General features: G+C 37.9%; 1 protein-coding gene across 1 annotated transcript in view; it reads left to right on the top strand.

Moving 5' to 3' along the window:
* The window catches only part of FHDC1 (FH2 domain containing 1), a 1,772,510-nt gene that overhangs the window by 1,352,310 nt on the left and 394,811 nt on the right, over positions 1-25,389 (top strand). Inside the window, exon 11 of the mRNA XM_044062462.1 lies at positions 11,940-12,057. Coding sequence (XP_043918397.1) covers positions 11,940-12,057 — 118 coding nt within the window. The remainder of the gene's footprint in view (positions 1-11,939; positions 12,058-25,389) is intronic.

Raw genomic sequence — 25,389 nt, forward strand, 5'->3', positions numbered from 1 at the left:
AGAATGGGATAGTTTCCATTCTCTTCAGTCTAGTGCAGTTTCACAGTTGGTATATTAATTAGCCGGGGGGGTGTGGGTTGCAGAGGAGCAGGGAGACTTGACCTCTGCATAAATATACAAGTAATTTTTTTTTAATTGAAGTTTCAAACTTTCAAAACTTTGATGTAATGGTTTCCACCATATGAAGTTTGAAGTTTTGAAAGTTCAAGCTTCCATATATATATATATATATATATATATATATATATATATATATATTACACACACACTTAATAACAGAAGACAAGACAATGAATGAGGCAAACTGGAGTATACTAGAATTTCTGTATTTGTACTTGCATAGAAAGTATTAAGCAAGCAGTATCCAAATAATAATGTGGAGAAGGAAAATTAATCACTTCAGTTAATTTCCTCACTAAGCTACACCATGCCATTATATCACAGTCACATGTAGCTAAACCAATGCAGTAGAAAGCTGCCATCTGTAAATATGTCATTTTCTGGAGCTAAATTATAGTAGCGATTGGTAAGTGTTGAAGATAGCAACTGTTAAGTCCAGGTTACATGTCTGAAATTTTATATACATTTATATATTTGAACCTTAACATGAAAAGAATAATCCCACCTTCACTTCATTCAGATGCATACTCTCATTTGTAAAAGTCAGTAACAGTGAAACAAAGTGAATTTATTTCCCATCTTATGAGATTGTATTAGTACCTTCAGAAGCACACCTGCTGTGCAATCTTAGTAACATTGGAGCTGCTCCCAGACAGCCACTTCTGTGATGGAGAGTAAGAGTCTAAACGGAAATTAGTGCTCAGTCACTCCAGAGATCTCACAAGACTTCATCACCATCTGATTAAATCATGTCAGCCATTCAGTTCAAAAGAGATAATCCTGTTTCCCAATATGCATAATATGCCAGTCTTATATTACGCCATGCTAGTGTGTCTCAGCAAAAAATCATTTCAGGCTGAAAACTGCAAAACTTGCATTTTTCCCTGCCTTATATGTTTTTTACCTATTGCCTTTGGCAGTGTTGAGCAGATCCTGAAACACCTCATCTAGAAAATAAAATATGCAAAAGGAGGAGTGAAATATATACTTATATTTATGGAAATGTAGTTGTCCAATAGATTCTCAGATTGTCAGACCAGAATCTGTGAGGCCAGTCATACGATCCAATGCTTTGTACCCAGAACATGAACCTATCCATAGCTCTCTCTCTCCATTTTTCTGTTAGAAAATATTTGTCCATGTAAACAGGACAAGAGCATATTTTCTGACATTTTCTCTTAGTTGGAGTATACCTGGATTGTTATGTTTTGCCAGTGTTTTGTCATGCACTTTTCATTTTTTTAATGGAATGCCTTCTAGCAGCACTTTGAAGCTATCAGGTATTGGATATCTTTTGTTTCCAATGCAAGAGTATATTTTTTCTTTATCTCCATAAGTCTGTAATTGTATTAAATATTTAGAGGTGGCATATTGCTGTCATTGACTGCTGTCACTTTATAGTTGTAAAAATATTTTCACTTCTCTGTTCTACCTGCAAGATTGCACAGTAACTGTTTTATACTTTACAATATGTGAGCTTTCTTTTCAGTTTTTTTTGAGTAGCTGTAGTTGGTTAGTTTTCTAGCCAAACCAGTTGCTTGGTTACTGTCTTGTTTACTCTTTGCTGCCTTAACTTTTTTGTATAACCTTTACAACTTTCCCAAAATACATCTACTAACTCATGGGTAGTAATGTATGACATTACTTCTCTTTTTCACATGAAGTATATTACTTTGTTTTTGACAAGCTGGATGTCATTGTAACTCAAAAATTGTCACACATCATAAGTAAGTATAAGAAGGGTCTACATTCATTGAAGGTGCTTGAGGCTCTACTGCATTCATCTTGGACACAAAGATTGAGTTCAGAGTATTGTTATCCTTGATGGATTTTCAGTGACTTGTCTTGGTTTGTATTTATTTATTATTTTTATTGAAGCCAAACAGGGATAAATTATATCTTCAAGAGTTTTCCATTTGATCTTTGGAAGATTAAACATGCCTAAAACGAGATGTCTACAATTATATCTAGTTCCCAAAGCCAAGCATCTGTAGGTAAGAATACAAGAGTTCAGATTTCCACACATGTAGCATCCAGTATAGCTATTAGTTTGATTTTATGTTCTCATATTCTTCGTTTAACATTTTATCTTTCTTTCTTAATGTGTCACATAGCACATGCTAAGATGTTTTACTGTTCTTCTGTATTTCAGTATTTTCTCTATTCTTTCCTTTTGTTGTTGTAACTCTTTATGTATATGTCTGTATTAGGATTTGGACGTGTGTGAGTGAATGCTCTAATGACACAACACATGTGGAGTTGGATAAACACGTTAATCATTCACAATGTGTAGAAATTTAATATTCAATCACTGTCTGCATCTCAAGAGAAACAAAAACTGCCACCGTTTTGCACATATTTGATAGCAAATGTAACATTTCAAATATTAGTTAAAGAGAAGCTGTCATTCATATATAACAATTAAAAATATTTAATAAGCTCACCAGAAGAAGCCAGGCATACATTTCTTAAACAGCCAAGTAGACCACACTTGATTAACAGGCAATGTGGGTTACTGAAGGATATTGTCATTTTGCATTATGGTTGCTTAGCAACACTCATGGTGGCTGGCATTAGAAGTACATCCTTAGTAAATTTTTACTTCCTTTCTAGTAAAGTTTCACTTCCTTTCTTATACAAATACAAGCACAGGGTATTACTAGGAACTACAGACTTGATGCCAGAGATTCCTCTTACAAATTAATTTCTTGATTCATTTTCACCACTAGATTAAAATAATTTAGATACAGAAACTATGTACATGTTTCTCTCATTAATTCAAGTTTTGATACTTGTAAGATCTTTAACTGTAATATCTTCTAATACTTTCTAGAACTACACTTAATAGATTAGCTATGTATTTTGGATGTTTATCACTCACAGCTAGAAATGCAAAAAAACAAAGTATATTGCTAGAAAAGATGGAAATTTTCTCTGTAGTGGTTAAAAACATTGTTGCATTCATTTTCTTAGTTTTAAGTAGATACATTTTAAAATAATTTGTTTCATTTATTCTTCAACTATTATCATATTTTATATAACATGTTAGATTACTTTCAATACGTATCTGAGGATATTTAGCTTCTCTTCTCAATTTAGTGAGATAAGGTTAAGCATTAGGGAGAAATTGGAAGAGAAAATATCAGCACTTATGCCATATTTATTAACCCTCTATACACAAATCTGAATGTTTACACACAATTATTTTCTAATTTTGACAAAATGTTAAATTTTCTTTTACATTTAACAATCATTTTCCTGAAGGGAGAAACTTCCCCCAACGTACTAAGAAGTATAAATGTTATCAATGTGTACTTACCCAGCTATTTATGTAATTAAATAACATGAACCTAACTACAGAAAGCTGGGACATTAAAGGAATTCAGAACAGTAAAAAATAAAACTTTGTGTATCTTTCATACAAGTCAGAGGTCAATATATGTTTCATTCAAGAAGGTCATATGCCTCAAATTAAATGGAAACATCAAAATGAAAAAATACCATGAAGCAACAGGAACTTGTACAAATAAGGATGGATAAGCTATTTTAATTAAAAAAGGACTTTTTAAGGTAGTGTTCTAGATTCAAATTATGGCCTTGCAGGTAAATGGTGCTAGGTGTAATTTAATGCCTTTACCTAAACCCATTTTATTCTTTAAACTCGATGCCTCATGTTCAAATCTGTTAATGTTTTTCTCATAAATATTTAATCTGATGACTAAATATAAAGGTCATTGTGTAATAGGAAGAGATTGGAATATCATTTTAGATACTGATAAAGGCAGTACTCATATATATATATATATATATATATATATATATATATATATATATATATAAATATAAATATACACACACACAATTTAACAATGTAATATATTATGGAGATGGAACTAGAACTCCATGTTTCAGATCATATAACATGTTTCCCATTCCACTTAAATCAATTTACATATTACTCGCCACCTCAAAAAATCTGGTATAGGATAGGCTTGTTTATGATTTTGAAGAAATTGTTGCATACTGTCCATGAATTTAAAATGCATCACAAAACCATTTCAGATCACTCATGAATTTTATTACAAGTAAACAACAACACACATACTTTTAATCAATCTAATTTTAATAACTGGACTCTCAATCCCTTGTTAAATTAAGATATTCCTGAACAACTAAATTCTTATTTGACAATTTATTCAAAATATGTTGACAGAGAATACCAAAACTGATATTAAATGGAAAGCCTTTAAAGTGCAGTTGAGGGGATTTTTAATTACCAAGGCATTTAAAAAGTGGCACGCAAACAGAAAGAAAGTCATATTAGAACTAAATGTTTAAATTCTTGAACATGAACTAACTTTAAAATACAACCCAGAAAGAAAAGATAAAGTTAAGGAACTTAATAAAAAGCCATAATTTTATTTATCCAATTATTGTGGTACGATAATTTAGCAAATGCTCAGAATGGGCTCAAACCTCCTTTAAACTTCTGGCTAAATTAAATACAAATCATAAAAACTCAACCCTTTATCCAGTTAATTAAGGATAAAAGCATGATATACAGAGATGCAAGTAACTTTATTTTTGCATTTGAAAATCTCTTTTGAAAGTTAAGCTAGCAAAGCTCAGAAAAATATACAACTCACGAACTGGAAAATTATCTCCAAAAAAATTTTTCCCTCCCCAGCTAAATCGAGATTAAAAAAATCTTTTAACCAAAACTATTTAAATCTCAGAAGTTAGAAAATCAATAAAACGGTCTAAAGAATGGGAAAGCACCAGGCCCTGATGAGTTTATATAACAACTCTACAAACAATATTTGATTCCAATATGAAAAATTCTACTAAATCTGTTTAATTACTTTAGTTCTCACAGCATATATAACCCTTACCTCGACACTGTCGCCTCACAGTAAGATATTGTCCTATTCGATTCTCAGCTAGAACGTCTTCTGTGTAGAGACATGCGTGAACAGGCGTACCTTTGTTGAAGGTTGTGCATCAGGGCCGGCAACTCGGCACATAAAAATCTACTGCCAATCATTAGCAGACCAGAGTTCCGCTGTGGCGACCCCTAACCGGGAAAAGCCGAAACAGACAACAACCTCGACAAAGTGAAAACAATTCTGATTCCCAAATCAAATTCAGAGAAATAAAGCATTTTGAGCTATAGGCCCATTACGTTAAAAAATCTGGACATTAACACATACGCAGACTTTTTTTTTCAACAGACTGAAGCAAATTTCATCCACCATATCTCCATTTTAATCAGGCTTTGTAGAAGGCAGACTTCAGATCAAACAAGCACATGAATTCCCTACAATTACTAAGCTGAATTTAAATTCAAATGTTTTTGCAATGATGGTAGGTGCTACAAAAGCGTTTGATAATTTAAATGTAACTTTTGTATTTACAGAGTCCTCTAAATTTGGTTACCTTAATAAATCCATTAACAATATTAAATTATATGAAAAATCTTTCAACACAAATTCTGATTAATAAGAATCTATAAGTTTCTATAAAATTAAGGACAGTGTCAAACAAGGATGACCCCTTTCACTGTACCTCTTCAACCCAAATATCGAGATATTATTTCTAAATTTAATTCAAGACAAACTATATTATACTAAAAATATATAACTTTAAATTACCCTTAACTCATTTGCAGATGATGTAAATATGTATTGCTGTTGTCCTAATTATGATGCATTTAAAATACTGCCCACTATTTAAGAGTTTTTAATTTTGCTATCTGTAATCCCACCTTTCCCTGCTTTCTCAAAAAAATAAAAACTACCTTATAGATCCACAGAAACTTGAGACTAAAAGTAAAAGATTCAATTAAATGTTTAAGAATACACTTTTTCTCAAATAAGGGCAACAGTTCATAGGTTCATACTAGGCTATCTGCCCTAGGGCATTTATAAGCCTAGCCAGAATGTGTTTGGCTTTCGCCACCCATTTTAAATTAATTTTGCTATGCCCTTTTTTGAGGTTAGTATACTGTGCCTCTGTCTAACAGTGACACAGAAGTGATACCCAGGGTAAACCTACAATCTCCCATCCACTCATCAAGATTCCTCTTGAAGAGAGTCAATGAGGGACTCTGCCCAACCTGGACTGGGATTTTATTCCAGAGTGAAGGGAGCCTCTGGGTTATGAATTTGTCCCTCCAGCATGTCCTGTTTATTTCAGTGCTGAGGTTCAAGTCTCTCAAGAGTGTAAGCTCGATGGGATTTGGATTTTCTGAGGTGCAGCATGTCCATTAATTCCGGGTTGGCCATGGCTTTATACGTCAGGCACAGATCGCCTCTGAACAGGCGGTATGACACTGAGTAGAGCTGGAGTTTCTTTAACCGGGCAGCATATGGCATCTGTTTGAGCCCTTTGATCCTCTTGGTGAGGTACTTTTGGGGTCTTTCCAGTTGCTGCAGGTGTCTGGTAAGGTACATCCCAAAGGGGGCATTGTACTCAATTATGGGCCTGATAAGGGATGAGTAAAGAGGCACGATGACCTCCCCTGATCTAGATGTGAATCCCTTCATGATTAGGTGGGCTATATAAAATGTTTTTCTAACCACTTTGGCCACATGGTTGTCAAATGAGAGATTGCTATCAACTTGGGTCCCCAGGTCCCTAATTACTTCTTCTGTACTTAATGGATTACCACCTATGTGGTAATTTGTGGGCACTTTGTTTTTGCCAAAGGGGATGACTATACACTTTTTGGCATTTAGCTTGAGGCCATGGCTCTGGCACCAGTTGTCTGTTTCTATGAGGCCCTTTTGGAGGATGCTTGTGTCGGCTGGAGAGTCGATTATGGCGCCCAGTTTGCAGTCATCTGCGAACTTGGTCAGCCACAGTCCTTCCGTGTTGGCCTGTACCTCCGAGAAATATATACCGAACAAGAGAGGTCCCAGGACTGAGCCTTGTGGGACGCCACTTGTAACTGGTTTGGAGTCTGACATGGCTCCAGCAAGTCTAACCATGTGGGTTCTGTCCTTGATCTAATTTTCAACCCATCTAGTGACATAGGGGTTTATTTTTAAGCTGGTGAGCTTATCTATAATGCCCGAGTGGGGTATTGTATCGAAAGCTTTTGCGAGGTCCAGGTAGGCTGTCTGGACCACCTTCCCCTCGTCAATGGCCTTGGTGACGGTTTCAACAAAATCAACCAGGTTTAAGAGGCAGGATCTGCCCTTAACAAAGCCAAACTGGGTAGGATCCAGTGTCTGTAGGTCCCCAATATCTTTATTTATGAGGTCCATGATGATCCTTTCCATAGCTTTGCAGACCAAGCTAGTCAGGCTTATGGGGTGAGAGTTTCCAGGATCCGTTGAGGCACCACCTTTGTAGAGAGGGACCACAGTTGCTGTACACCACTCTTTGGGTACATATCCTGTAGTAAGGCTGAGATTGAACAGTAGTTTTATGTTTGGGTTTAGCTCTTCTTGGAGTTCATGTAGGACGCAGCCCGGGACACCGTCTGGTCCCATTGATGCTGTGTTTTTTGCTTTGGAGAGGGCGGCTCTTACCTGAGCATCTGAGATGTCAGGGGGGCAGCACTCTGCTGGGATAGATATTTGCCCTTTTGGTGGGGAGGGGGGGAGTTTGCGCTGAACCTGTCAGCTAGGATGTTGGCAATGTCTGTGGGTTTGGTGTATTTTTTGTCATTTTGGACTAATTCTGAGCATATCTGGGAATTACCACCCAGGTTCCTAACATAACTAAAGAAAGCCTTGTGATTATCCTTAGTGTCCTGTGCAATTTTTCTCTCGAAGCTGGCCTTAGACGATTTTATGAGTGCCCGTAGTTTTTTGCTAATACTGATCAGAGATGCCTTCCCTTTTTGGAATTTTGCTCTATCATTTAGTTGCTTCCTCCTTCTATTGTATAGTTTGTTTATGGCTGGGGTCCACCAGACAGGACATCTGCCTTTGGAGGATTGGGTCTTGGTTTTATTTGGGATCGCATGATCCATGCATTCCTGAAGGTGTTCATAGAATGCGTTATCAACTTAATATTTATGACAGGACAAAATTTTAATAAGATATTCAAAAATGCCTCTTCATTTTTCATAGTTCTGTCTAGAACTTATTTTCCATAGACTCTTATTTCACCACAATTCATAACATTCCCTTAACCTCATATATCTCAAAATTTATACGGCATCCTAGAAGTATTAGACTATCTTACTGTAAATTAATAAGCCCTAAAAGGCAAGGGGGTTTGAACTCATCTGAATTTATAAGCTATTTAATTTTACGGTCTAAGCTTCTTAAAGTATTAAATTTGTATCCAAAAATCAAATTGTTCTTCAGCATGGGTCAATATATGGCACCAACATATGAAAATATACAACTATAATATCAAAGTTATACCTTTCCTTAAAAACAAAATATAAACAACTTGGAATCGATAAGACAATAAAACAAAATATTGATACTTTTCAAAAACTGATGAAAATGCTGAACTTAATAGTTTTGGACTTCTCACCCCGTTGTCAAAAATCCAGTTATTCAACCAAATAAGACAGTGATTGACCCGTTTCATTCCTCTACTGAAAAACTTTAGTATGGGATTTTTATTAACAATTTGAGTAAAAACCCATCACAAATTTGCAAAGATTTGGGACTTCCAAAAGGCTATATATATATATATATATATATATATATATACACACACATATACACACACACACATATATATATATATATATATATATATATATATATATATATATATATATATGATCACACTTAAAGTTTAATTTTTTTCCACAATCTTCAAGATCTACATCACGTGCTTATAAGATACTTATAAATATAAAATGTCAAAAGTCTATTACAGTAGCCAAACTTTTAGCAAATTGTGATCCCTCACTTATTTGAATTAATAAAATGAGCAGTATCACATATAAAACACATTCCTCTTAAAAAGTTATATTGCACCGACATACAGTTGATGACTGTAAATTATGCATACCTTACCCCATCAAAAAAGCACCATTTAGCAAATCTTTGTCAGATGTCTGTATTTCCTGTAACTGCCTGATGCTGATATCACTCATCTTTTAATGAACTGCAAATACTCTAAAATGCCATGAAACATTATACACTAATGTGTCCTTCCCAGTTGTTAAATATACTGATTGGCAATTTTAACTGCTCCATCTAACTAAAATGAAACAGACCCAATTTATTTTAAAAGTTTTAATCATTGTTTGTTTCTATGGTGAAATATTAAATTACTGCTAAAAGGTGTTCTCTGCAAAGTTTGTCATGGTGAGATTTTATTAAAGTAGCTAACAAATATTATAAAGCAAGCAAAGCAATTTACAAACTTAATTAAAATGTTATAATCATCTTGAAGCCTGGAATATTGTATTGACTAATGTATACTTATTATTCTCGCCTTTAGAGAGATACAAACTAATAATAATCAGTGTTATCGTTGAAGTGCTGAGATATCTTGTATATATAGTATACATTATGTTTCTTATGTTTATTTGCATTGTCAACTATGTTTTTTACTTGTAATACTTATTGTTTTCAGTGTTAAAATAAGTTTGAAATAAATTTATATTGAAAAAAAGTTGATCTAAACAAAATAAACAGATGTAAATGTTTAGTGGTGCTTCCTCTGTTGTCTTTGGCTTGTCTTTGTGTAAACTGCATATGTATAATAGAGGGATGATGCTTCAAAACCTTGACTATTCTCAGGTAATTCCATAGCTTATGTTAGGGCAGTCAGAACCATGATCCCGAGGGTCTGAGTAAAGGTCCTAGTTATAGCCCATTCTTCATGACTTTGACAAGACCATACTTCCAAATACTTCGCATTGATATAGCAGCTATTATGCTTTCTGGTTCAAGGAGTTTGTTGATGCACTCTATCCTTTCCTCCTCTTTGCCTGATTAGTTGCATAATGTGTTGGGGATAGGAAAGTGTTTTTGCACTTAATTTTACATCTGCTGTTTATGGAGCTCAGATATGAATGAAAAGAGTTTAGGGACCAGCTCATTTTCTTGGTAAAAATAGTCAAATATAAATTAAGTGTAGTTGCAGTTCCTCTTTTCTCACTGGTCTGTCTGCATTGGAATCACATATGTATGACAGAGATGATGCTTAAAAACCCTATTTCTAGAGCTTAATGGTAGAGTTGCTGAACATGTGACCTGGAGGTTCTGAGTCTGAGTCCGAGTCTTAGTCTTAACAGTTGTGTTACATTAGGTAGACTGAAATAAGGACTTTGTACAGAAAATGTAGAAAGTGATGTTCTCTTATCGAGGACTAACTGAATAAGAGACTTCTTAGGATTCTTTTTTAGCTTTAGTCTAAGCACATTCGTCCTTTACCCCAAGATACCATGGTGAATCTGTGGCAAGAATTCAAGACAAATTGCAGGAAATTGTTGGTCCATTACTAGGTATGATGCTTTCAGATCTGAAGCTCTAGCTGTTTTAAAAGCAAAGATAAGGTGTATGCTTGTAGATAAATGAAACAGATAGAGGGCACAAAGTCTAAATATGTAGATGTCTCGTACGAAGATAGGTTGAGGTACCTTAGTATGATTTACTAGAATCCTTTGTATATCTATAATAAAAGTTAACATACTCTTTCAGAGGATGGGAGTGTTTAGGGACACAGGGATATAATGAATTATGTGAGAAAGCATGTTTTCACACACTGAAGTAGATGCTGAGAACATACTGCCACCGAAGTGTGATGGTCAAAGCATTCAAGTGTGTGTGACACAGGAAAAGGAGAAAAAAAGAGCATTAGGGTGAAGTCTTTTAAATAGAAGATGTGGTAGTACTGGCTGGTAATGACAGACTGGGAGACCTTGCTATTTGCTGTCTTTCATTATTGCCTGTTTCCCTGAGTTGCACTATTAAAATGTTTAAATAGCCGAGTCTCTTTTGCCATAATAGGTCTTTAGTCTAAAAAAAAAATTGTTTTTTAAGGAATGAGCAAACCATACCATCAATCCACCTACATTAATTTCTACATATGCAGGGGAGAAAGAGAGGCCACATTTCTAACCAATTGTAAAGCAAACTTGCCTCACTCAATGTATGTCTGTGTCATTTTCACCCATACAGTATTTTTTGTTGTTAGAGATGCAAACATTTCTAAAATGTATGGGGGGGGTTAGGTTCTTTCTAGTTTTGTGGAGCTATGTAAATGGCAGTTTCTTACAACTTACGGCATTACAATCATTGAATTACTTCCCTACACTACAGCTCAGTGTTATCTTTTCCACAACATGAGGAAAATGTATACTCATAAACTTTTATCATTTATTTCTTTCAAAAATTCAACCATGCAGTTTACTGTAATAATTTCCAGATAAGTCTGGTATAGCTAGCAGGCCTATTCTGTATTCAACTGCTATGCATTTCTCTTTATATACTGTTTCTAGTCAGTTTTTTTCAGCAGAATCAAATGACTTGCCAAAGTCCATTATAGTGTTTCTGTGTGTACTGCAGAATACGAAGACCATATTCTATGTAATAAAATGTCTACTCTGGGTAGTAGAATCAGCCTAACTCAAACTGCAAAAGTCTTAAGAGAGTCAACTACAGCTTCTGGCTACCCCTTGACATACCTTTTGTAGAGCAAATGCTGTTAAAAGTGCTGCCTGCTACTAGACCCTATTTGTTTTAAAAAGGTACTATACGAAAAAAAAAGTTTTACTGTTAAGGATGTGATCAAAAAAAGCTAATTTTTGTATAAATAGTATGCCATTAATTATTTATCCAAAAATAACTTATAGTGTTGTGAAGTCATTAATTATTTATACTTTCAACTTTTAGGGTATCCACTGAAAACATTGAGACAGAGTTCAAGCTGCTGTCTTCAAGGACAGAATCTCTGCAAAATAACATCAAGCAAAATGCTGATCTGAAAGCAGAAACAGCAGATTTAATTCAGGTCGGTTATTCTTATTTTTTATTTCTTCTTTGGTATGCATTTGTAATTGTTTACTGTTGTTTATCTGAGCTTGTAATGGTATAGGAGGCTCTCACTGTAAAGGTTTGCGCAATACACTTATCAGTTTTGGCGAGTAAGATCATAGTTTAGATTTATTTTAATTTTTCAGGAAGTATAGGAAAAACACAACACTTGTCACTGCTTGCCCTTTGTGCAGATGACAGTTATGTGTTTCAAGTAAATCTCTTGAAGTTTGTAATTTAATTGTATTGAGTGATGTGTTGCATAGACTGACATATTTCACATGCACTTACCTTGATCTGCCTTACCATGCATTTGAAGCTTTGCCTGTCCAGCTTTAACAACCTGTCAACTAGAAGCAGTTAAAACATTATGAGAAGGTAGAAATTAACCTGCTTGCCTATTACTATGTGAATAGTTTTGTGGTCAGAAACTACGTGGCCTACCCCGGTACTACCTAATACTGTCAGACCACAGCTTACTCTCCCATCATCATGTTATACTGCGACCCTTTTTTGAGGATGGGGGTTCTACCATCAGCTGTCACCTACCATGTCGCATACTTGCTGACACCCCTTCATGACCCTAAAACTGCATGCCTTACTTTGTAATAGGTTGCCATCACTGGTGTATGCCAAACATCTACTTTGTCGGTATCAATGGAACAAATTATGTAACTGAACTGAAAAAGCTTTGAACCCTGTGCAGTAAAATAACTTTTATCTGGCAATGCAGAGGACTAAAGCTTTAATTCGTTAATGAGTTTCTTCCTGTGCCAAGGAAACGTGGTTTGAATCTTTCCACTTTAATTTGCATACTGTTTGACCATGAGTAAGTCACTTCACCAGACAGTGCTTTCGAGCAGTTAAGAATTTGGTCTAGGCTCCTTAATATTCTCCAGGACTGCATGCCTATTAACTACCTATGAACTTCTTTGTTTTAAAAAAATGTATTTTGTGTTGTTTCTTGGTCTTCTACTGTAGAACCACTTGGGTTGCAGTTGGTCTGATAAACACAGGAAAAGACTGACCATCCAACAGCTGCTGTCTTTGACTTGAGGGGGTAGAGAGTCTTGAGACATCACCTGGCTCTTTAGATACTCCACATAGAGGCCTACAGGAGTCCCATACACTGGCAGTTATTAAGAAGGAAGATATTCCGAAGATCATCATGGGCTGAACACTGTTGCATGCTAAACAGCGTCCATCATAATGATGATGTTCTGCTGAGTAAGGACATGTCCTTCAGGTGAGATGTTAAACTGAAGTCTTGACTGCTTGAACTGGTGGTTTCTCAGGTGGATGTCAAATTCCATGGCATTTATTGAAAAGAATAGGGAAATGTCCTTGTTGTCCTGGTCAAATTTCCGTTTCCCCTAACAATAGACTATGTGTAGTGAGACCATCCAGTTCAACAAAAAAAGTAATTAATGAATAAAATGTACACAAAATGGGAAGTGAACTAACACAAATACTATGAAAGGAATGATGATGGCTATAAGCCTGACCAAACAGTTCAAGTTACAGCTGCTACCCCATACCCCATTTCATAAAACAGTAGGCTGATGCATCCTAGTCAAGTGAATGCACAAATAGTGGGTCAAATTCACGGCATGGTGCAAAATGTATAAAGCAATACTGCTGCAACAGCATACAAAAGACTGAACATGATCCCTAAAAGAAAGCAAACCATGGTTAAATAAAATAACATCTGTAATATCAATTTTACCAACTCATCTTCATAAACTCACAAAAGAACAGAGATGCTAACATAAACAGCTTATATGACATTAAATAATCTCAACTTCCCTCTTAAAAAAGTAATACAAAATCCATATACTGTAAGAAATAGCTACTATATTAATTATCAGCAAGTTATTGTTTTGAGCCATATATTATTATGATATGTGAGTCTTGATCTTGAGGTCATAATTATTTGTACAATACACACCTCCTGAAGTATAGTTTCCTCGTTGTAGGAAGCATACATTGCTCAGATTATGCTGTTTTACTGATGCATTTATGATAAACATGAAATGTTTTACATTGTCCAAATATATTCCCCACATTCCTGTGAGCACTGAGTTAGATGTAGGTGGTCCTGAGGAATTGCTAGATTTTAAATCAGCTCTTTGGCCAGTTTGGTGAAGGTCTGCAAAGTGTTAGTTCTAAATGTGACAGTATCTTGCTTCCCATCCCAAACCAAATACCATGGGTCTTTGACTAGGAAGGGTGATGTCTGCAGTACTAATACTTGTTGGCTGACCCACTAGTCAGCTGACTGAAACCTGTCTGGTGAAGGGTGGTTGGTCTAGGACTTGCAGTAAGCATACTCATTGGTCCTTTTGAACCTTAACTTTTTTTTTCAAGTTTTTAGCTTTTGGTATTTAAGCCCTGCATTTGAGTGGGTTTTTGCTCATGTGCGAGTCATGCAGCAGCACCACACACTGCTGCATAACTGTACGGCATAGCCGGACAGATAAATTGAACAGTTTTTCCCTTAGATACAGCTGTAGCACATTAGTGTAGTCTTCATCCTTAGTACTTTCCTGGTGAAAGAAATACTGCTAGTGATCTGAAACCTATTAAAGTACCAACAAAAAACCCAGGCAGAAATACCCATCCACTGAGCTCCTCCTTGATCGATCCTGAAAAGCCCCCTTATTCAGAAGTTAACCTAGCATTATGGACAGTTGGACCACCCTTGTTGACTTGGGTCTCTTGAGGCAGTGTAGCAATTGCCTCATGCGCACAGACAACCATCTACTAATAACTCACTGTAGTACAGAGTGTGAGAGATGTATCTATACCAAGAATCTTGAATCCATGCTCTCTTGCACTCAAAACAGTAACATGGAAGAGGTTGTCAACCCACTCACCAGTATACATTCACATAGTATGCATCTAACACAAAAATCAACATACTCAGAGGTTCTCTCAAAAAATTTACTGAAACACCAGAGATCTCCAAAAGACAAGACTGCTGCAACTAACACAGTTCCCACAGCACCCTTGACACACAGTAACCCCAGTCTCTCACCTACCAATCCTACAAGGCTTAACACTCAAAATTTTTTTTTCTAGTCATTGGAGACTCAAGTAAGACACACAAATGTCCTACTCATCAGGCTGGTCTAGGAGAAAGTCAAGGTCAGCTGCCTGTCCGGTGCCAGGACTCGTCAGATCACATATGCACTCGGGTCTCTCGACAACAAGTACCATTATGACTCACAGTTCATATTGGAGTGAACGACCTGAGATGTACCTCACTGGACTATATGAAGAGAAACATGATTGAGCTCTCTGAGTACATGTCCCAGGCAGGTATGTCCCTAGCCTTGAGCACCATACTAACCTCACCTAGAATTATGCCATAGTATAAACAAAAAGTGATGGACTTCAATAACTGGCTTAGTTTTTGGTGTTATTCAAATGGGATCCAGTTCCTGTCAGCCTGGGAACCATGGTCGACAAACCTCGCTGCTTTGCCAGAGACGGTTTGCACCTGGCATAGGCTTTCATCTGCTGGCAAAGGCTCCTGCCTCCCCCATAGTGCCTTTTTTAGACAAAGTCTTGAAAACAAAATTACCAATGTGAAATCTGCCAATCACAGCAAAATAAGGGTCATGCCACTAAACACTAGGAGCCTAAACCAAAAACTAATACACCCTGGAAGCACATCTGTCACTAGAAGATGTAGATGCCTGTGCAATCACAGAAACCTGGTTCAAGGCCTCAGAGTACCCCAGCCTTGCAAGGTTAGAATGCCTTCCACACCTTCAAATTGCAAAATGAATGCGTGAGAACTAAACAAGGTGATGTTTCTATCTGTACTAGAGATAAACTCACCACCCATCTAGTTAGACTGGACAACTCCATGGAGTTACTCCAAGTTCAGGTTACAGTGGGTAAGACCCCTATTCAAGTCAAAGCCAGTGATAGATCCCCTCCATAGGTCATGATGTGCACAAAGCCTACTTGATCAAACTGGAGACCATACATATATTACCGAACAGTTTGATTATGGGGGATTTCAATTATCCCACCATCAACTGGGAAACCTACGCTAGCCCTAACTCACTAGCTCAAAAGTTCCTTGTCTTTGTTAACTCAAATGCCCTGGAACAAATTGTTCATACCCCAACAAGAAGAACCAACATACCAGATCTGGCCTCACCAACATTTCAAACAGATGCACTACTGCAACTGTTGCACCCTCATTAGTTAAATCTGACCACAATATCAGTCACCTTTGAGCTGATACTAACACCAGAACTCAAAAAGGGTGAAATCAGACTAAAAAACGTCACCAAGGCAAACTACACCCTCCTAGGTGATGGCATAAATGCATTCCAAGCCCCATCCCTAGCTGGAAGTGGTCACTAAACCAGCTTACACTAATGCCTTGTACAATAACTTGTTTAAGTGTATAGATTTGGCTGTACCAGAAGAGCCCCAAGTAAAAACAAGCCGCCATGGTGGACATCCAGCATCAACAAACTTTACAGTAAATGCGAAAAGTTGCTCTCCAAGAAAACAAAGGTGAGACCCCCAACAATGGAAGAACACCCTCCTCAACCTAAACAGGCAAATACAAATTGTCAAATCCTCTACAGGTTTCGAGAAAAACTTGGCAAGCACAGCCAAGGATAACCATAAGGCCTTTTATAGCTATGTACATAGCCTAAAAGGTAGGACCCATGCATTTGCAGAACTAGTGACCAGCAGTATCACACACACACTGACCCCACAGAGATAGCAAACCTGCAAGCTGACAGGTTTAGCAAAAATTTCACTCCCTTATCCCCTCCAAACCCATCACAAATGTTCCCACAAACCCCCCCCCCCACTCTACATATCTGAAGAATATGTTATCAAAGCCCCGTCCAAGGCAAAAACACAGCTTCTATGGAACCAGACGACATCCCAGGCTTTCTTCTAAACAGGCTAAAACATGAACCAGCATCACCATTAAGTACCCTTTTTTCTATCATAATCTAACCACAGACTGTTCCTGCAGAATGGAGAACAGCAGCAGTTATTCCCCTCCACAAAGGCGCCAAACAAACCCAGGGAATTACTGACCCATAAGCCTGGTGCCCAATTCAGCTTCAAGGGCATATCCTGCCTGTTAAATCTGGTGGATTTTTTGGAAAATGTGAACAGGGCCATTGACAAGGACAAGTCTGTGCACACAGCATACCTCAACTTGGCAAAGGCTTTTGACACAATCCTACACCCAGGCATTACCAATAAACTTAGCAAACTGAATGTAAACCCCTTCGTTGTAAGATGGATTGCCAACTGGCTCACAAACCACACACACTATCAAAGTGCGTGACTCCACATCAACCAGTAGACCTGTTAACAGCAGGGTGCCAACAGGTGTCAGTGCTGGGCCCCCTAATATTTGGTATATACATCTCAGAAGTTCAGATCAAAAACTAAGGGGTTGTGCCTGACCAACTCTGCAGATGACTGCAAATTGGGTGCAATTATTGAATCCCCAAATGACATCAGTATACTCCAGGAGGGTCTTACGCAGATCAGTGACTAGTGCCTTAGTCATGGTCTCAAACTGAATGCAAAGAAATGCATCATCATTCTCTTCAGCACAAACAATGTCCCGTCACACTATTAAACCAACAACAGGAAGGGACTTGGGATCACAAGTAGACTGCGAACTTAACTTTAACCACTGTGTATCTACTGTAGCAAGGAAGACTTCCTAAATAGCACACTTTATTAGTAAAGCTAACTCCTTGAGAACAAAAGAGGTTATAACCCCTCTATACTCAGCACTAGTCCAGCCCATAGTCAAGTAAAATGCCTCGTTCAGCATGTACCATACAAAGCACCTGCAGCAATTGGAGAGACCTCAGAGGTTTCTAACAAAGATGATCAAAGGACTCCAGCACGTGCCTTACACAGACTGACTAAAGTTGCTGTTACTATACTCTGTATCGTATAGACTTCTTAGGGGAAACTTGTGTCTGCCTTGCAGAGCAATCTCAAGCCCTCTTAAGCCCAAACCTAATGAACTTGCTGCATATCTATAAATCAAACAGGACTAGGGTTACCTGTTCCAGGGATCTAAATATGTCCTGCAACTTAAATTAGACACACTGGAGGGACAGATTTATCTCTCAGCATCTGCCACGTCTTTGCAGTAGGCTACCTATTCATGTGAAACAGAGCACCTCTATGACACTGTTCCAGAGGAACCTGGACGAGTGGATGGGGCACCATAAATTCTTACCAGGCAGAGTGCCCATAACCCTCCTGGACATGGGCAGCCATTACTAAATACAATCTTGGGTATTAACTAACATTTCTATGGAATTACATTGGGATAAAAAGGCTAGGTTGGAAACAACCTCTTGGTTGATAGCCTAGTAATCTCCTATGCTCCTATGATTTGGTAACCATTTGAAATATTGGGACTCGCTAGAAAAAGTCCCAAAACAGAGACTGAATGTTGATAAGAACGGACTTACATGTATTTCTTGGAATATTCCCTTTTCTCTGAGATATGGTGATCGTGGAGTTGGTATATATAGGTTTTGCAGGGGTGTTTCCCCCTTGCAAAAAAAGACATTTAAAGGAGAAGAGAGATTTTTGAGATTCACTGTTCTCCAGGTTTTAGGCCCTTTTTTTTTTTTTTTGGCTTTTTGGTACTTGGCATTTTGACTCCATACATTTCAATAGGGAGCCAACCATTGAGTCATTTTACTAAGTGAGGATACAGAAATGTAAACAAAAAGCTTGAAGCCTTAAGCTTCAAGCAGCACTTCAAAGTAATTACATGCATGTGTACAGCAAGAGCTGTTTTGTCCATTTCTTCTAGTAACTGAATTTTTAATATAAACAGTCCTCTATTTTTTGCAGACTTGCTGTGTTCTATGAATCCTTTTATAAACTTGTTCAGCTAAAATACCTCTTTCTTATAGGTATCCTTACTATCACTAGTCTTGACCCAGCATGCACCACTGTGTAGTGGGACACACTTAGATGTCTGCTTGTTAGCTCCTAACAGTGGTACAATTTCATTTAGAAGAGAGACAGTATTTCAGCATTCAACTCTGAAGTGGAGGCCAACTCCAAGCACAAATCACAGTGTGTGGCACTGGCACATTTGTCTTTCTGATGTGGATTTGTGGAATTTTGGATTATCTGAAAAGGAAGAAAGCATTCTTGTGAGCCATGTCATAGTTATAACTAAGAGTATCTGCACGCAGTTCACTTATCAGTTTCTTCTTACAGGTGATTACCTCAGTGTAGGTAGCCAATCTAAAGGCTCTTGCATATGTTTTTACTATCTTGCCAAGCTGTACATAGTTAACTTTCAAAAAGAGTTCAAAGACGGAACACAATGAATGTAGCTAATCATTGACAGACTTTGAAGGGGGTCATCAAGGACCATATCTTACCAAGAAGAGAGTTTCAGGGTGTTAATATTAGGTGGGATATTTAGTTGTTCCTGTCTTATGACCCACATTTCCGGATTATATAAATTGTTTGACATCACATAAATTATGTACTGCAGCTCTCAAATGCAGATCAGAGAACTGTTTTCTAGACATTTGTCTCTGCAAACTCAACCTGAGATTAGAGAATTGCAGACATTTGAATCCACTTTGTTATGGTAGGCTGGAAAACCTTAATTCATACCTTTATCCAGTGCCCACACTGACTTCTTAGTTTAACATAAGAGTACAGAACGGATCCAACCAGATGTAATTAAGTGTTTTTCCTCCTGCTTCTTTGTAGTCATGAAAAACATGGGTGGAGCTCAGATCAGAAAGTGAGCAGACAGTCCAGTATTCTACTCTCAGTCCGACCTCCATGTCTTGGCACCCATATTCTACTTTTGCTTATGTACAAGAATAATTATGAATCTTGACTTGTTTTGCTTTTATGTCTGGAAGTCCCTCAGCTCCAATCTGCCTACTGTCTGACTGGAGCAAATCGCTTAACCGGATAGTTCTCATAAGCTGAGCTTGAAAAAGGTCCATTATGGAACAAATCTATATCATTTGCTTTACCCACAAATATCAAAATGCAAATAAATTTTAGTTCTTATTATCCTTAGAAGCATAAGCACTTTGTAGAATATTTTGTATTGCTTTGAATTGGCATTCTGTTATGAAGATGGCCTATGTGACTGGCATTTGATAATTAAGTCTCCACACTTTGTCGTTTGAGTTTTGCATTCCTTTGTTCTAAAGGACAGGACTACCTCTCTGGAGACCTTTGCAGATTTAGAATGCTGAATGATCAGAAAGCTGGTTGCAACTTTGCTTATTAGAGTTTGGTGTCTTGTTGTGGTTTGATCATCCATCTGTGTACTTGTGAGACTTTAACTGTACTACTTTCCATGACCAGTAAGTATATCTAAGTCTATAGAGCTCTGTCAGCCACCACTGTCATTGCCATCAAACCCTTTTCCCATTTTTACATGAGGTTGGGGTGTTATGTCAACTGTCGCCTTCTCTCAGTTCAGTACCACTCTCCGACCTTCTTCAACATTCATGCCTACCTGCCTCAGATTTTCTTTCACAGAGTTCATCCATCTCTTAGGTGGACATCTTCTCCTCCTGTGTTCTTCCTGTCTCTTTCAAATCAGCTTTTCTGTTCTTGTGACTGAATCACTGTAACATGTTCCTGACCTTCTGTGTAATTAGGACTACTTTAGCATGTGCTTTGATGTCCTCATTTCTTAGCCTCTCTAATATTGTGCATCTGGCTACCCCTCTCCATTGTTTCTTGTTTCCTCAGCTGCCCTGCCTTCACTGCCCAGGTTTCTGTGCAGTGCAGAAGCACTGGTCGCACCAAATTTGTATACCTTACTTTTCAACTTCTGTGGTATTTTTCTATCATACACTAACCCTGACACGTTGTGCTATTGGGCTGCAGTGCCTCAGATTCTAGCTTTGACCTCAAACTTCCCTTCTCTTAAACTGCACTTCCCAGACAATTGAATTTGTTAAACTGTTCCACTGTTTTCCCTTCTATCTCAACTCTAAGCTTCTTTTGATTTCTCCCATTTGCTGCAGTGACCACTGTCTTGCCTGTACTCATTTTCATGCAGTGTGCCTTCAGTTTTGCATACAAGGCCCCTGTCATTTGCTGAAATACTTAGTCAGTGTCTGGTTGTAGTGCCACATCATCTGCATACAGAAGCTTATAATCCATCACCACTTTAAAAAGGAGTTGGCTTCTTGATCTGAGTCCTATGCACACCCACTCCCACTGGGAATCCCTCCACGAGTCCAAATATGGTTTATTTTGAGATCGGGTCCCTGTACATAACTGTAGAAATTTTACCACTGTTTGTAGGGCTTGAAAAATCACAGGGCTATCCACATCAGCTTTCGTAGGACTTATTATATGCTTTCTCCAAGTCCAGGAATGCCCAGGTGGACTCTTTCATCTCCACATTCATCTCCATTATCTGTCCATTTGAATCTTTTCTTGTTACTGACAGCTGCAGGACAACATTTCATGGCTGGATAGACATTTTACAACATAATTTGCATTCCAGTCTGTGGAATCTTTACAAAAGCTGTTCATACGGAGCAGCATGCAGAACCTTGTATGAAATCATCCACTGAATGGTTGAAATTTGTGTGCTGAAGATGCAAAAGATGCATTATGAATAAATATTTAATGATCCTCTAAGACTTTCTACCTTGCCTGCCAGCCTGAATGATACATTATTGGTGTAGTACTTGAGTGACAGTGTGTATTAATTTTGATGCCACACAGTATGTCAACCTGTAATATGCTGGCACACTGATCTGTCTGAAGGATGGTGGGCCACCAGACTGCATTTATTTTATGTGAAAGGGATTACTTATGGTCCAGGAGGGGGTGTGGAGTGCAACATCCCAAAGGAAAAGTACAGTTATGTAAAATGTTACCATAACAGTAGCTGTCCTTGCCTTCACTGCTGCAGTACTCCTTAAGTATGAGATTCCCTGTTGTGGAAGCCCAACATCTAGCCAGTATACCAAAACCTACTGTTGCTTTAAGGTATGCCGAACGTCACCTGTCTGCTCCTCATATGGCATAAGGCATAAGATGTTCAGGTGTACCATCCTTAGAACTGATTGCCCCAGTAGGAACACCAGCCCAAGGGGTAACCTGTACATCCAGGAAATAAATTAACTAGGGGATGGAGGGAAGGAGTGAATACTGCAGCAGTGAAGGCAAGGACATTTACTGTTATGGTAAGATTTTACACAACTGTACTATGTCCTTACACATTCACTGCTGCAGTATTCCTTCTGTATGGGAGAGTGCCAAAGCTCAAGAGGAAACTTGGGAGGAGATGGGAGCAGAAGAGCCCTGTAAGACACCATCAAGAATGGCTCTAGCAAAACCATCCCAAGCTCTAGAAATACCATCCAACCTGTAGTGCTTGGTAAACATATGCACAGAAGTCCAGGTAGCTGCTTCAAGAATAGTTAGTATCCAGTCCCTTGGAAAAAAGCACCAGAAGAAGCTACAGCTCTACTAGAATGAGCCTTTACAGAAGAACAAAGGCTCTTGCCATGAAAAGATTAACAAAATGAAATAGCCTTTGAAATCCAAGAAGAAAAATAGTTTGCTTGGATACAGCTGATCCTAAAAACTTAGGATGAAAAGAAATAAACAACTGATCAGATTTTCTAATACCCTTAGTCTTATCCAAATAAAATCAGAGTTCTCTGTGCATGTCCAAAGTATACAGCACCCTCTCATTATCAGATTGTGGACAGGGGAAGAAAGTAAGCAAATGAATTGACTAAGTGACAACTCATTAACCATCTTAGGCATAAAAGGATTAGTGCACAGGATACCCTTGCCCTTATGAAATATCAAAAAAGGAGGACTTACAACTCAGAAACCCATCTGGCAGAAGTTGGAGCTAACAAAAGAAGAGTCTTCCAAGAGCAATGCTGCAAGAATGCTGAAGCAGCAGGCTCAAAAGGAGCCTGAATCATATTCTCCAAAAACAAAATTTAAGATCCTCAGTCTTCCAAGAACAATGTTGCAAGGAAGCTTAAGCAGCAGACTCAAAAGGAGCCTGACTCATCTTTTCCAAAAACAAAATTTAAGATCCAGGGAGGAGGAACAGGCTTCCTGGAAGGTCTAATCTTAAGGACACCTTTAATTGTTTAGCCTCAAACTAGAAGCTAAAGGAGGAGATAAATGCAGACAAGCAGACATCACTGATAAGTGGGCCTTAACGGAGAAGAGGCAAAACCAGCATTGAGCAACTCACACAAATAAGACAGAACCAAAGGAACAGCCACAGTAAGTGGGTTCAGGTTATGAGAGAGAGAGAGAGAGAGAGAGAGAGACCAAATAGAAAACTTCTTCCATTTGGATAAGTAGGATTTCCTAATAGTGAGTTTCCTGGCCTCCTGCAGGACCTTTAGTACATCCTCAGGAAAAAGGTGTCTGAGGAATCAAAATCCTTTCACCTATGGTGTCAGTTGAAGCGTGCACAGGTGGGGATGGATGAGAGATCCCTTGACACGTGTGAGTAGGTCCACCCTGTGAGTAGATTCACCCTGTGAAGTAACTTCTGATGATTGTGTTTGGCTAAATGCAAATGTAGAGGGAACTAGTGCTGTCGTGGCCAAAAGGGAGTCACCAGCAAGATTTTGGGAGCATCCTGTTGAATCTTGAACAGGACTTTTGGAAGGGGAGGAAGGGGAGGGAATGTATAAACAAACATCCCCTTCCAAGAAAGTGAGAGGGAATCCACCTTCCACACCAGAGAACCTGGTCTCTGGCACAACATAGAGGAAGTTGTCTGTTCAGAGGGGTGGGAAATAGATCTACTTATGGAGTACCCCACTGGTGGACAATGTCCAGAAATGCATCCCTGTGAAGCATCCATTCATGGGATTGAGGTAAGGACCTGCTCAGAGTGTATGTCACAGTATTCTGACCTGAAGGGATATAAACTGCTTGAAAAGTCTTTTGATATAGGACAGCAAGATCCCAAACCAGGAGTGCTATTCAGCAAAGAAGGTAAGGTCTTGTTCTTCTCAGTCTGTTTATATACCATATCACTATGGTATTGTCTGTGAATACATTTAGAGGCCCTGGAGAGAAGTGGATGAAAATCCTGAAGAACCAGCATAAGAGCTCTTATCTCTGACACTGATATGCGCCTTCTGCTAAAGTGGAGATCACAACCTCTGTACCTTTAGGAAGCCAAAAGCTTCTCCCTATACCATGTCTGAAGTATCTGTGAGTACTTCCTAAGAGGGAAGAGGGGGATGAAAAGGGAGCCCTGGATTTAGAGACAACTGCTGAAGCCACAGGTGAAGTTACTTTTTTAGGCAAGGAAGAAGAGGAGCTACACAGTCTAGAGGATGTGCATGTTGAAGCAACAATGACTTCAAAAACCACCAAAACATTCTCGTGAGAAGTTTGGCCAGAGGGAGCATTTGAATGGTGGATGCCATAAAACCCAAATATAAACCTGTTTTTAGTGGAGGGTCACAATGTAATGGAGCCTTAAGATGTGGGAACAAAATGGTTAGGTATCTTACCACATTTAATTTGAACACTGATGCAGTACGGAATATAGTGGAGAGAAATTGGCCAATTTTGATGGCCATGCCTGAAGTAAAGCTAATAGTAGGTGAGAGGCCATTTTATGCCTATAGGAATTCAGAAACTTTAAAGCAAAAACTTTGCTATAAAGATTTTAAACAGAAGGATATGCAGGTTCAAAGAAGAATAGGTACAATAAAATGTTATAATTGTACCTGTTGTGATGACTTATATGAAGGTGAATGTAATTTCACGCACCCTATTAATAGAGAAGTCTATAATATTAAGGCCCTGACAAATTGTAATGAAACTCAGCTGGTCTATTTAGCTACATGCGTAGCATGCACATCATTTTATATAGGTAAGACCACGAGAAAATTAAAGGAGAGGATTATAGAGCATAAATCGGATATAAGGAGGAAAATATCAACAAATGCTTTGAGTAAGCATATTATGGATGAGGGTGAGAGATATAAATTTAAGTTTAGGGTTATGTGTACAGTTGAGATGAGAGTAAGAAAGGGTGATATGAATAATACATTAGAGCTAAAAGAATATGAGTGGATTGTTAGGCTTCAAGCTGATGTGAAGGCTGGCCTTAATAATGCTGTTAGCTTAAAACCTGTATTGATGAAAAGGCAAAGAGAGAAAATTTAAGTATAGTTGGTATAATGTATTAATTTTAGTAAGATATTTATATATGTATATGTCAACATGTTATTTATGAGTGAATGTTTTGTATATATTCATTAAT

This window comes from Protopterus annectens, chromosome 2.part1, assembly GCF_019279795.1.
Source record: "Protopterus annectens isolate FY-2018-M chromosome 2.part1, PAN1.0, whole genome shotgun sequence".
Lineage (NCBI taxonomy): Eukaryota > Metazoa > Chordata > Ceratodontiformes > Protopteridae > Protopterus > Protopterus annectens.